This window comes from Ambystoma mexicanum, chromosome 13 (assembly GCF_040938575.1).
Source record: "Ambystoma mexicanum isolate Mex_15411 chromosome 13, UKY_AmexF1_1, whole genome shotgun sequence".
NCBI lineage: Eukaryota > Metazoa > Chordata > Amphibia > Caudata > Ambystomatidae > Ambystoma > Ambystoma mexicanum.
The window spans coordinates 814,276,742-814,290,593 of record NC_090938.1 but is presented as its reverse complement, the minus strand read 5'-3'; the positions used below and the strand labels follow the sequence as shown (position 1 = coordinate 814,290,593).

Genomic DNA, 13,852 nt, shown 5'->3' with positions numbered 1-13,852 from the left:
TCCTTTGCGGTTGCTCCAAACCCACTTCCCCTCATAGTACTTTGGACCATGTGGATTATCCAGTTTCATGGATCCTGTTGGAAATAGTTTACACTGTGCAATCTTTGATCTAAGCTTGTCTCGTTCGGCAACAATTTCATCCTTTGTCCCTCCTATGTTCACATCCATCAGGATCTGCATTCCGATAGCCTCTTCTGCTGTTTTCTTGCACCTTGCCATGCAGATTTTCATACCACACATAGATGCTACTCCCAGCACGGGAGCTCCTGCTATCACCTTCGGTTCGTCTGACAGCCATGATGAAATCCATGACCATATATACGCTAGCCAGCTCTTGTCCTTCTCTGTTCCTCATGCTTCATCTTCCATTTTGCCATGCATCTGTGCCAGCTAGGCTACTGCCTCTGAGAGAGTTCTGTTATCTTTGTCATTAGCTGGGATAAATGTACAGCAGGAACTCCCTATCTTTGCGCAAACTCCTCCTTCCATAGCCGTAAGGAGATCCAGAACGTATCTACCGTATCAACCGTATTGCTCGGAGCTCTTCCTTTATGGCATTGAACCCATTCACTGTAGAGTTAATTGGTACCATCAGCGCCCAACGAGTGATCTGAAACCACTTGGCGTTTGTGTATGTCTGTAGTCCTGGTATTATTGATGCAAAGAACATCTGTGACCTGCTGAACAGCCTGTGCTCAGCTGGAATCTCGTCCAGTGCCATTTCTGATGCCTCCGAGAAGTAATTTCCCCCTCTTTTCACTCTGCTCTATCCTTCCTGTTTCTCCGTCTTCTCCGCCTGGGCTGTTGGTGTCACCTTGACCGACCTCTTCCTTCTCTTATTGTTGTTAATTTTTGGGAATTCATTGGGCTTGACATCTTTCTTGGGTACGACCAACGAGGGCATATTGATGTGTACCAGCAAGCAAACTCCTCCCCATTCGGGTGGCAGCTTCTCACACCTTCAATCCACAAAGCCCAGTAGTGGTCCATTAGCACTGCCATTCCCGCTCTCATTGCAGCAAGTTGTTCGATTGTGTTGCACCCAATGTTCTCACCCACTTCAACCTCACCATTGTTCTGATGGAACAGGGCTGGTGTCTTCAGGTCATGTATTTTATAGGAGGGGAAGGAGGGGGTAATCTTCCCCATCCATCTTCAGTTTTCTTTAGGTAAAGAAATCCCACCTTAGCATAGGGCAAGTTAGGCCTTTTTGCCAACCTGCATTTTTAGTTAATAAAAGTTTATAGACCAAACTTTAACCTGTTGTCTGTGTCTGACTCGTGATGCCTTCACAAATGGTGTCAGAGGGTGGGATGCAACTCAGCCGATACAAGTTGAGGAACCCAAATATTTGAGAAGTTAACTCCCAAAGTGTCATAACCCTCAGTAGCCACACAAGGCTCTTTTGGGTTTCATATCTGCAGCAGTGGGGAAGAAATCATTCCCTCAGGGGATATAAGACTAATACCCACTGATCTGATTTTAATTCCACCCCCAAATACCTACATTAGATGGGCTCCCATGTCAGGGTTAGCATGGAGGTTTGGAATTGATGTGTTAGCAGGGGTTATAGATCCAGACTTCAGGGGTGATATCAGAGTGTTCTTACAGAATCATGGAAAGGACCCCTCCCAGATCAGTCAAGGGGATACAACTGTACAGAGGGTGCTCGAAAGAGCAGTGTTCCCTAGGGTATAGGAAGAGGCTGGGAAAGAAGTAACAGATCGTGGTACCCAAGGTTTTGAGGAGGCTGATGATACACCAGACACCCCTCAAAAACCTGAACCCAGAAGGGTCAGGGAAGAAGAAATGGAAACTCTTCCCGACCTAACCTTTGCCCAAAGGAACGGCCCACTGTTGGCTGAACAAGAGGACCGTAAGAGAGGAAGATCCTTTTGCTTTTTATGTCATGGATTAATGTACCGGGGAGACACTACTTCAGAGTGCATATAAAAAACACAGTTAGTCCTCCCTAAAAGTCATAAGCAAGTCATCTTGGAAATAGCTCAATCCCATCTGAAGGGAGGTCATTTAGGGTAGATACAAACTCAGGCACAAATCTTTAACAAATTTTACTGGCCAAGAATTCATGCAGACATTAAGACCTTTGTACAGTCCTGTGCAATCTGCCGAAAGACCAGCACGCATATGCCACCAACAGTACCCTTAAAGCCACTCCGAATCATTGAATTCTCCCATTTTCTAGAATTGGCATGGACATTGTAGGCCGCCTGGAAAAATCAAAGTTAGGGAACAAGTATATACTTGCAATAGCAGATTATGCCACCCGAAATCCAGAAGCCTTTCCCCTTAGAGCGAACACCACCCAGCAGATCCTGAAAAACCTACACCCCTTCTTTTCACGAGTAGGTTTTTCCAAACAAATCTGAATGGATCAGATCCCAACATTCATGAGTAAACTCATGGAGGAAGTGAAACAACTGCTACATATTACCATGTTAAGAACTTCAGTATATCACCCACCGACGTATGGCCTTGTAGAAAGGTATAATAAGACCCTGATGACCATGTTGCAGAACTAAGTGGAACAAGATGGCAGGAATTGGGATCAGATGGCACCTTGGGATTTATTTGCTGTTAGGAAGAACCCCCAGGCTTCTACAGGATTCTTCCCATTCGAATTACTCTATGGACGGGAACCTCGAGACATCCTGGATATGTTGAGAGATGTGGGAAGAAAGGGAAGAAGGCCCAATTCCACTCTCCGAAACAGCAAACCATCATAATGAACACATGTCAGAAGGTCCAAAATAGTAAGTGTCCACCATCGTGTCAACTTCTACTTCTTTCCCCACCACTTGAAAACAACAAGGATAAAGTTTCTGTTTGGTCCAGAAGAATGATCCTCTTCTTCTGGACAGAGGGTTTTAACAGTTTCTTGAAAATGGGCCAGGTGGGGTATTTCCCTTCTCCTCGTTTTCTGTGTTTTTTAATGTCCAACACAGCCAGATGGGATGACTCCTTCCAAGTGTTCCACAACACCATAGGGGATTACTACCTCCCCCCGGTTTCTTCTGCAGCTTTATCTGTGGATCCCAGACCTTTGTTGGTTGACCTGGCACTCTTCCTCACTAAGAATGGTGGGGAAGAAGAGGTATGGTGCTTCTCTTACTTCCCAGCTTTCCAGACCCAGTCCACCTGGGTTACCTTCCTACCAGGTACTAAGACTATGCATTGTAATTGTACATTGTAATTGGTTATTTATAACGCGCTTAATACCCAGAGGTTTCTAAGCGCAGACCCGGCAATCTAACCTGTGTTGCTCTGCATCATCTTGCTTGCAAGACTAGTGCATTGCCCCTGAGCTATCCTCCTGAGACAAAGAGCAATACAGATTTACTGGGTTGCTTTTATGGGACAAGGTTTTAAGCTTTTTGGGCTTAAAAAACCTCATAATGCGAATTGTGTGTAGTAAATACACGCAAGTGTTAACCAGTTTATGAAGATACTGGACAAAATGATGTGCAATGTGGTTGTTTGTATTATTGTGTAATTGGTGTACACTTTGGAATATTTGTTATTTAGGTTTTATGGCGTGAATTGTAGTGTTTTATGCTTTTTTACAGTATGTAAATATAATGTTTTGTAATCTAATTGAGAAAGAATTATGGAAATGTTGACGGTGGGCGCCAGGTCTATTATTTGTTGAAGGCCTCCCTCAGTCAAGTGATGAGGAAATACGAATTGACACTTACTTGTATACCTTCCTTTGGTTTGTTGTCATATATATTTTCCCACTCAGAAGGAAGGTTGGATACCTCCCCAGTGGGTCCAGCCAATGTGAGTTTGGTTTTGTAAGATTAGATATGTTTTGGAGTCGAATCGTCATATTATGATGAGGTGCTGCACGGTGGGTCCTGTATACATGACATCTTTGGGAGAATGTGCCCATGACTTGGATTTTATAACATCAACATCTTTCTGGAGACAATGTTTGTTGCCTAGCAACACCCGTAGGAATATGGCCTTGTTTAAGATGTGGCGAAATATCACGAGAACGATACAATGTAACGTGATCAAGGTGTAGAGTAAATGGCTTGGGCAGAAGGACGGTTTGGATGACCTAGTGTGTTCATGACGGTAAAATAGATAGTGGTGTTTGGATTGTTTTAAGGACTGTATATGTATGGTTGATGTATATCAAATTGATTTTAGGGTAACTTGATGGGAAAGTGAATTTATGGTGGTTTTTATGAAGTTTAGTGTTGTATTTTAATACGATTAACAAATGAAATTCAGAATCAATGTTTTGATTAATTTTATATATGTATAATGTGAAAAGTTTCTGAACTAAGCACAGCAATGATAACAAATAAAAATATGTAATTTCTGGTCTCTGTAGGCAGCATGTTTGGATTTTCCATAATTTTCAAATAGATTCTATGTAACTTAACTTTTTAGGGGAACCTGGGGTGGTCCAGTGCATGGCAAGTCTCTGTGCGCTTCGATATTAGATAGATTTGAAGCTTCTAGAGGATAAAGTAATCACCTGCCAGAGGAGATCTGCACAAGGGTTTAATCATTGCCCACATCATATAACACATCTTCCAAAGTGAGTGAGCTTGCCAAAGCATCATGGACACTGTCCAAGATGGTGTGACTCACCCGGGGTGATGTACATGCGGCTCCACACACACACCCACACACACACACTGACCTTATGTGTAATGCTGAGCTCAGAGGAGATGGGCAGAGGGGGAGTGGACCGTAAGACACATCATCATTGTGCTACACTACAACACAACCCACTTTGACTAGCCAGCTCAAGTAAAGTGCACAGAGGTGCAACAAGCGAGGATTTGGGGGGACACTAACACACTCACCCGCACGTGGCTACCAGCTTCCATCTGGTACAGAATGAAGGAGACCAGGCGACCGCTGCTCATGCTGCCCGTCTTGACCAGGTGCTGCCCAATGTACAGCATGGCCACATGTGTCGCAAGTTCCATCAGCTGCGGAGATACCAAAGAAATTATATTTCAGAAGATTTATAAGAAGATTTATAAAGCGTCAACTGACACCTTTCGTCTTCTTGGTCGCAGGTGACCATCAATGGTTCGTCATTAAATTCACAGTACCATAGCACCTAAAGGTAGAAGCCTGAGCTTTTGGGGCTGACAAGTCCCTCTTAAGGGGATGTGCCAGTTTAGAGGATTTGCTAGGAAAGGTGGGCTGGCTTCTGTAACTTCCTGAACTTGCCATCTTGTGCAAGACCCTTCTTTTACTGGCAACCACTGAAGTCGACTGCAGGCCGGATAAATGTGGTTTCGTGGTTGGAGCTAGCGGAGCTGCTTGCAGGATACATTCGGCCCTCGCTGGTCTCTGTGGATTGCCCCATCGAGAACCTTTATAGTCAGGATAACCCAATGTTACTTTACAATCAGGATTTGGACGTTCTCTGAAACACAGGTTGAATATCCAACAAAGAAGTTTAAACTGGAAAACTCTACAATGACAACAGTTGCTACATGGGTTGTTTGCTGGAGCACTGCATCCATTTTAACTCCCAGACTCTTTCCCAGGAATCCAGGTGAGGGGCATAATCCCATGCTTTTCGGGACCGGTCTCCTGCGATCACTAGGTTTTAGGCAGTTTACACACATCCATCTGCTAATTGCCACCATGCAAGCTTGACATGTAACTGTTTTAATGGTTTTGTTCTCCTCTAGTCTGATGACCAAAGCTTTAGATGTATAGGCTATGTTGGTGGAGTTCTCTAGTCTGATGGTGCCAGCTTTACATTCATCAGCTATGCCGGAGGTGTTCTCTAGTCTGATTTTGCAAGCTTTACATTCATCAGCTATGCCGTCAGTGTTCCCTAGGCTGATGATGCAAGCTTTACATGTATCACATATGCTGCTGGAGGTCTCCTCTAGCCAGAGGATGCAATCTTTACATTCATCAGCTATGCTGGTGGTGTCCTCCTCTATTCTGATGTTGCAAGCTTGACATTTATAAGCTATGCTGGTGGAGTTCTCCTCTAGTCTGATGATGCAAGCTTTACATTTATCAGCTATGCTGGTGGTGTTCTATAGTCAGATGATGCAAGCTCTGCATTTATCAGCTATGCTGGTGCAGTTCTCCTCTATCCTGATGATGCAAGTTTTACATTCATCAGCTAGGCTGGAGGTGTCCTCCTCTAGTCTGATGATGCAAGCTTTACATTGATCAGCTATGCCGGAGGTGTTCTATAGTCAGATGATGCAAGCTCTGCATTTATCAGCTATGCTGGTGCAGTTCTCCTCTATCCTGATGATGCAAGCTTTACATTCATCAGCTAGGCTGGAGGTGTCCTCCTCTAGTCTGATGATACAAGCTTTACATTCATCAGCTATGCCGTCGGTGTTCCCTAGGCTGATGATGTAAGCTTTACATGTATCACATATGCTGCTGGAGGTCTCCTCTAGCCAGAGGATGCAATCTTTACATTCATCAGCTATGCTGGTGGTGTCCTCCTCTATTCTGATGTTGCAAGCTTGACATTTATCAGCTATACTGGTGGTGTCCCCCTCTAGTCTGATGATGCAAGCTTTACATTCATCAGCTATGCTGGTGTTGTGCTCCTCTAGTCTGATGCAAGCTTTGCATTTATCAGCTATGCTGCTGGAGTTCTCCTCTAGTCTGATAATGCAAGCTTTACATTTATCAGCTATGCTGGTGGTGTTCTATAGTCAGATGATGCAAGCTCTGCATTTATCAGCTATGCTGGTGCAGTTATCCTCTATCCTGGTGATGCAAGCTTTACATTCATCAGCTAGGCTGGAGGTGTCCTCCTCTAGTCTGATGATGCAAGCTTTACATTGATCAGCTATGCCGGAGGTGTTCGCTAGTCTGATGATGCAAGCTTTACATTTATCAGCTATGCTGGTGGTCTCCTCCTCTAGTCTGATGGTGCAAGCTTTACATTTATCAGCTATGCTGGTGGTGTCCTCCTCTAGTCTGATGATTCAAGCTTTACATTTATCAGCTATGCTGGTGGTGTCCTCCTCTAGTCAGATGATGCAAGCTTTACATTTATCAGCTATGCTGGCGGTGTTCTCCTCTAGCCTGATGATGCAAGCTTTACATGTATAAGCTATGCTGCTGGAGTTCTCCTCTAGTTTGATGACCCAAGCTTAACATGTATAAGCTATGCTTGTGGAGTTCTCCTCTAGTTTGATGGTGCAAGCTTTAAATTTATCAGCTATGCTGGTGTTGTGCTCCTCTAGTCTGATGCAAGCTTTGCATTTATCAGCTATGCTGCTGGAGTTCTCCTCTAGCCTGATAATGCAAGCTTTACATTCATCAGCTATGCTCGTGTTGTGCTCCTCTAGTCTGATGCAAGCTTTGCATTTATCAGCTATCCTGCTGGTGTTCTCCTCTAGTCTGATGATGCAAGCTTTACATTTATCAGCTATGCTGGCAAAGTTCTCCTCTAGTCTGATGATGCAAGCTTTACATTTATCAGCTATGATGGTGGAGTTCTCCTCTAGTCAGATGATGCAAGCTCTGCATTTATCAGCTATGCTGGTGCAGTTCTCCTCTATCCTGATGATGCAAGCTTTACATTCATCAGCTATGCTGGTGTTGTGCTCCTCTAATCTGATGCAAGCTTTGCATTTATCAGCTATGCTGGTGTTGTGCTCCTCTAGTCTGATGCAAGCTTTGCATTTATCAGCTATCCTGCTGGAGTTCTCCTCTAGCCTGATAATGCAAGCTTTACATTCATTAGCTATGCTAGTGATGTCCTCCTCTAGTCTGATGCAAGATTTACATTTATCAGCTATGCTGCTGGAGGTGTTCTCCTCTAGCCCGATGATGCAAGCTTTACATTCATCAGCTAGGCTGGAGTTCTCATCTAGTCTGATTATGAAAGCTTTACATTCATCTGCTAAACTGCTGGAGTTCTCCTCTAGTCTGATGGTGCCAGCTTTACCTTCATCAGCTATGCTGGAGGTGTTCGCTAGTCTGATGATGCAAGCTTTACATTTATCAGCTATGCTGCTGGAGTTCTCCTCTAGTCTGATGATGCAAGCTTTACATTTATCAGCTATGATGGTGGAGTTCTCCTCTAGTCAGATGATGCAAGCTTTACATTTATCAACTATGCTGGTGGTGTTCTCCTCTAGCCTGATGGTGCAAGCTTTATATGCATAAGCTATGCTGGTTGTGCTCTCTAGTCTGATGATGCAAGCTATGCCTTTATAAGCTATGCTGGTGCTGTGCTCCTCTAGTCTGATGCAAGCATTGCATTTATAAGCTATGCTGGTGGTGCTCTCGTCTCGTCTGATTATGCAAGCTCTGCATTTATCAGCTATGCTGGCGGAGTTCTCCTCTAGTCTGATGATGTAAGCTCTGCATTTATCAGCTATGCTGGTGGTGTTCTCTAGTCTGATGATGTAAGCTCTGCATTTATCAGCTATGCTGGTTGTGTTCTCCTCTAGCCTGATGCTGCAAGCTTTACATGTATAAGCTCTGCTGGTGTTGTGCTACTCTAGTCTGATGCAAACATTGCATTTATCAGCTATGCTGGTGGCGGTCTCCTCTAGCCTATTGCTGTAAGCTTTAAATGTAGAAGGTATACTGCTGGTGCTCTCCTCTAGTCTGATGCAAGCATTGCATTTATCGGCTATGCTGGTGGTGTTCACCAGTCAGATGATGGAAGCTCTGCATTTATCAGCTATGGTGCTGGAGTTCTCCAGTCAGACTCTGATGATGCAATCTTTTATCAGCTATGCTGCTGCTGGTTTCCTCTAGTCTGATTATGCTAGCTCTAGATTTCCATTTATAAGCTATGCTATGGTGTTGTTGGTCTTCTCCTCTAGCCTGATGCTGCAAGCTCTGCATGTATACGCTATGCTGGTGGTGCTCTCCTCTAGTCTGATGCAAGCATTGCATTTATCAGCTATGCTGGTGGTGTTCACCAGTCAGATGATGGAAGCTCTGCATTTATCAGCTATGCTGGTGGTGCTCTCCTCTAGTCTGATGCAAGCATTGCATTTATCAGCTATGCTGGTGGTGCTCTCCTCTAGTCTGATGCAAGCATTGCATTTATCAGCTATGCTGGTGGTGTTCACCAGTCAGATGATGCAAGCTCTGCATTTATCAGCTATGCTGGTGGTGCTCTCCTCTAGTCTGATGCAAGCATTGCATTTATCAGCTATGCTGGTGGTGTTCACCAGTCAGATGATGGAAGCTCTGCATTTATCTGCTATGCTGGTGGTGTTCACCAGTCAGATGATGGAAGCTCTGCATTCATCAGCTATGCTGGTGGTGCTCTCCTCTCGTCTGATGATGCTAGTTCTAGCTTTACATTACCAGCACCAGATCTCCAGTGCCACCCTTATTGGCTATTCTCTGCAAAACTGTGAACTCCCACTAACACTCTCCCAGTTTCCATTCAAGGGTGGAAACCTGCCAGTTCACTCTGCAGGTGATGAGTTTCCTGTGATGCTACTGTCCATTCAAGCAGTTTCCCCAGAAACGGAAATGGGGAAATTGGACGAAAGGTGAAGAGGTGTTTATATGGCAGTGATGGATCTACCGGCAAGGGCCTGGCACTGCTTTCATCTTATTATGGGCTAATTATGATGATGATTATTTTTAGGGTATTAACTGAGCATGGACCTAGCTTCGGGAAGCAACAGAGCGCTTAACAATCATAGGGGGAAGAGCACGGGGAGGGAAGCAGAGAAACATGGGAGCGGGGAGCTAACAAGGGAGGGAGAGGGTGGGCAATCAACAGAAGGGATCTACAAGCAACCAGGGGAGGAGCCAGTGGGGAGCAGATCACGGAGTCTCAGGTAGGGAGGGGAGTGGACGGACTATGGACCTAGCAACGAGGGGAGGAGACAGTGGGGAGCAGATCACTGAGTCTCAGGTAGGGTCAGGAGTGGAGGTTGTGTGGACCTTGCAACCAGGGGAGGAGACAGTGGGGAGCAGATCACGGAGTCTCAGGTAGTGTTGGGAGTGGAGGTTGCGTGGTCCTAGCAACCAGGGGACGATACAGCAGGGAGCAGATCAGAGTCTCAGGTAGGGTCGGGAGTGGAGGGTGTGGACCTAGAAACCAGGGGAGGAGACACTGAGGAGCAGATCACAGAGTCTCAGGCAGGGTCAGGAGTGGAGGTTGCATGGACCTAGCAACCAGGTGAGGAGACAGTGGGGAGCAGGTCACTGAGTCTCAGGCATGGTTGGGAGTGGAGGTTGCGTGGACCTAGCAACCAGGGGAGGACACAGTGGGGAGCAGATCACTGAGTATCAGGTAGGGTCGGGAGTGGAGGTTGTGTGGACCTTGCAACCAGGGGAAACTACAGTGGGGAGCAGGTCAGTGAGTCTCAGGCATGCTAGGGAGTGGAGGTTGTGTGGACCTTGCAGGCAGGGGAGGAGACAGTGGGGAGCAGATAACCCAGTCTCAGGTTGGGTCGGGAGTGGAGGTTGCGTGGACCTTGCAACCAGGGGAGACTACAGTGGGGAGCAGGTCAGTGAGTCTCAGGCATGGTTGGGAGTGGAGGTTGCGTGGTCTTAGATGTTTGAGAGGAGCCATTTCTTGAAGAGGAGAGTCTTGAGCTCCTTCTTGAACTGTAGAAGTGAGGTGGCAAGTCGGAAGTGGACATTGAGGCCCCTCTTGTAGGCAGTACTGAGCTGATCTCACCTGGTGGACGGCCACAACCATCTGTGTCAGGTTCTGGAAAATCAAGAACATTAATTGATCCTTACCCCTGTCACCGGGGACAGATATAATGATATTTGTCAAGACTTTGAAGTAGGCCTTAAATTTGCACTTTGACCTCCTTGACATTATTTCATATGCCTGTAACCTCCCAAAAAGACACCTTTCTTCCACCAGGTCGTCCTGGGACTGCACAGGTGGCGCCACAGAGCTTTGGCAGACAGTTAAATGATGACTGTCCCCTCAACTCTAAAGGAAACAATCTAGACTTCCAAGAGGTCTTTGATCTGCCCAAATCAACAGATAACATACCATCAAAAGACCCCCACTCTAGAAGGAAATCACATCCTCCATTTCCTTCTCCTCTTTAGAGAAACAGAAGACAGAGCGACTTACCTCATAACTGCGCAAAACAGACATCTTCTCGGTAATGACATGTAACCAGTCACAACAGACATGCAGATGCTACTAATAACACACCAAGCAACACAAATATGCCCCTTCCTAAGTCCCCACAGCCACTTATCAATACTCATCAATTCTCCACTAATAAATAACCACTTCTTCCTCCCCATGATTGCACAACATTGCTGACCTTGTGCAAACTATGGCTCAGGAAACCAACACATTATGCATCTGTTTCCCCCTTCAGTGACCACATGCACCCTCACGCCAATGGCTAACCTTTTACAGAGGACTCCTACATTCACTTCCCCCAGAGGTGGCACATGAGGAGGGACTCCCATAAACATACCTTCCGCACCAGGGAATACAAGGTTTGCACCCTTTCACGCCTAGTCTTCAGCCTGTGGGTCTCCAGCAGAGCAGCCCGGTACCTCTCCACCTCCTCGTCTTCCATGGCAAAGCTGCGCACGGTCCTGATGGCGGACACCACCTCCCCCGCAAGGGCATTGGACCGAGCCATGGAGTCCTGCACCCTCTTCACCAGATCCTGTTTTGAGTAAGAGAAATGTGTTAACTGGTGCATGTGCCGCCGCTCTCAACCTCCCATGAGCAAACAGATTTCTGCTGTCTCCAGCTTTACCCTATGGGAGCACTACCTTCATATATCCTCTCACTGCACAGTGTGAGGGGTCAGAAATGTGAGGTGGACAACTTTGTAAGGAGTTGTCAAAATGTGCTGTTTATTCAATAAAAAGGGTGGACAAACGCCTCACTATCCCACCCCCGACGAGGATTTCCTGCCTAAAGCAAACTACAGAAACCACTCTAACAAAGGCTATCTGTCCCTCACACTTACACATTCACCAAATCAATAAGGACATGCATGGCAGTTCAAAACAGCAAAATTAATATAACAATTGAATTTGTAATAGGACCACGTCCTGTTTATGATCTGGGTGATTTCCCCTCCCCAGATTCAAACAGGATTCTTGCTCCACAGTTCAAAAAGAAATAAGGAAATCCTGGTTTGTCGCAAAGTTCCAACACAGTTCTTTGTAACTTCAACTGCATAATAGACAGTTCTGACACTCAAAGATATACCAAAGAAAATAGAATGTCCTTTCTCTTCTTTGCATAAGAATGAGCCCCAGAATGATATTCTTCACTAGGCAACAAGAATTGGCTTTGCAGGATGATTTGCCACAAAGGAATGCTTTCGAAGAAATGTAACTCCTCTACAGCAGGTTTATACGGTTCTCCCTTCAGCACCACAGATATTATACAAATGTCTTGGATAAGACCACTTTACGGCACTGCTTCCTGGTTTACTCCGACGCCAGTCCTACTTCTTCAAAGCTTTGCCATCCGGGTATAATCCCCTGCTCGAACAGTGTTTCACAAAACAGAACATGCTTTAGTGGTAACCTTCAACTTATAACAAGTTTGTAACAACTTCACAATGTTCATCATCTTGCAGCATTAGACATTTAGCAACTTCTCAGGGAAACCAAATTCACCTGGGTGCTCAAACAGAACGTGCTTTAGTGGTAACCTTCAACTTATAACAACTTTGTCACAACTTCACATGTTCATCATCTTGCAGCATTAGACACTAAGCAACTTCCCAGGGAAACCAAATTCACCTGGGTGCTCTTTAACACTCATCGGCAAATTATGCTGCTCTCCCTCTGAATAACCTTTTGGCGTGGAAAAGAGTGGTAGTCTCGGGCATTCACTGTGCTCATTCCAGTCTGTTTCCAGTCTGTTTCCAGTGTTCATTAAATTGAAGGCGGAGCAACCTTTAAAACTCACCTGACACTGCAGAGTGGCCGCAGAGTGGCAGTCTACGGCTGCTAGGGATGCTGGGGGTGCGGTCCCCACAACTGTGCCTGGGCTTGTTACTGTTGGGCCGGCATCAGCCGGGAGGAGGACCGCCGCCGCCTCCGAAGTTTCTACCAGACGACTGAAACAAACTCCGATAACGGAGCCTGCCTAACAACATCAAAGGACTCTGCCAGATCTACGTGGAAGCTCCCATCATAGCCAACGTTTCCAGAACTCGCATCCTGCTCCCTTGTACTTTCAGCCAAGGACGATCTCACAAGTGCCGCAGAGTCATACAACTCCCCGCTAAACTCTACAGAACATCCATCACATCCAACGGCAGCCGGATACTCGGATGAGGTGGAAGAAAGGGGACCCTAACCCCAACGGAAAAACATCTTCCATCCTGACAGCCCTGCTGAGGAAATACTTGCTACAAACTATTCATTAACAAAAGCACGGCCAGCTACTACAACATCAAATTCCATGTCCCTGACTCACCCGACTCACTCCCCCAAGACCCTGCAATCCACAAATGTCTTACCTATAGTTGACGAGGTGCTGCCGTCTCTCGGTGGAGAGACGGTCCGGCCGCCAAGGGTAGACCTCTGGCGGCAAGCAGAGTGGTCTCGCTTTGGGGGGACAGTGCAGGGGCTGAGACTCAGGTGGTGGAGGCGGTCACCCACCGCGTCCATCATGATGGGAGGAGGAGCGCCACAGGGCGGGCTTGCCTTGACACCGCCCCAGGCTCCTAAGAGACCTAGAGCTCGAGGCAGGGGCAAACTGTGCCACAAGAAGAGCGGGCCCTCTGACTGTAAACACAACTTCTGGCTCGCTTGTGTGTGTACCGGCGATGATTCATGGGTCTCCAGTAGGAGTTATGCCACCGCCTGAGCCACAAGCAGGCACTAACGAATATGAGACGCAAGTACCTCAGTCTCAACAAAATACAGG

At 46.2% G+C, this 13,852-nt stretch overlaps 1 protein-coding gene across 2 annotated transcripts in view; it reads right to left on the bottom strand.

Moving 5' to 3' along the window:
* The window catches only part of LOC138522052 (antigen peptide transporter 2-like), a 296,928-nt gene that overhangs the window by 156,139 nt on the left and 126,937 nt on the right, over positions 1-13,852 (bottom strand). Inside the window, exons 6-8 of one of the 2 annotated variants that reach the window (XM_069635282.1) lie at positions 11,424-11,621; positions 10,652-10,684; positions 4,845-4,973 (exon numbers count right to left, since the gene is read on the bottom strand). In XM_069635282.1, the coding sequence (XP_069491383.1) occupies positions 4,845-4,973; positions 10,652-10,684; positions 11,424-11,621 (360 nt within the window). The remainder of the gene's footprint in view (positions 1-4,844; positions 4,974-10,651; positions 10,685-11,423; positions 11,622-13,852) is intronic. The other variant, XM_069635283.1, reaches the window with a different exon arrangement.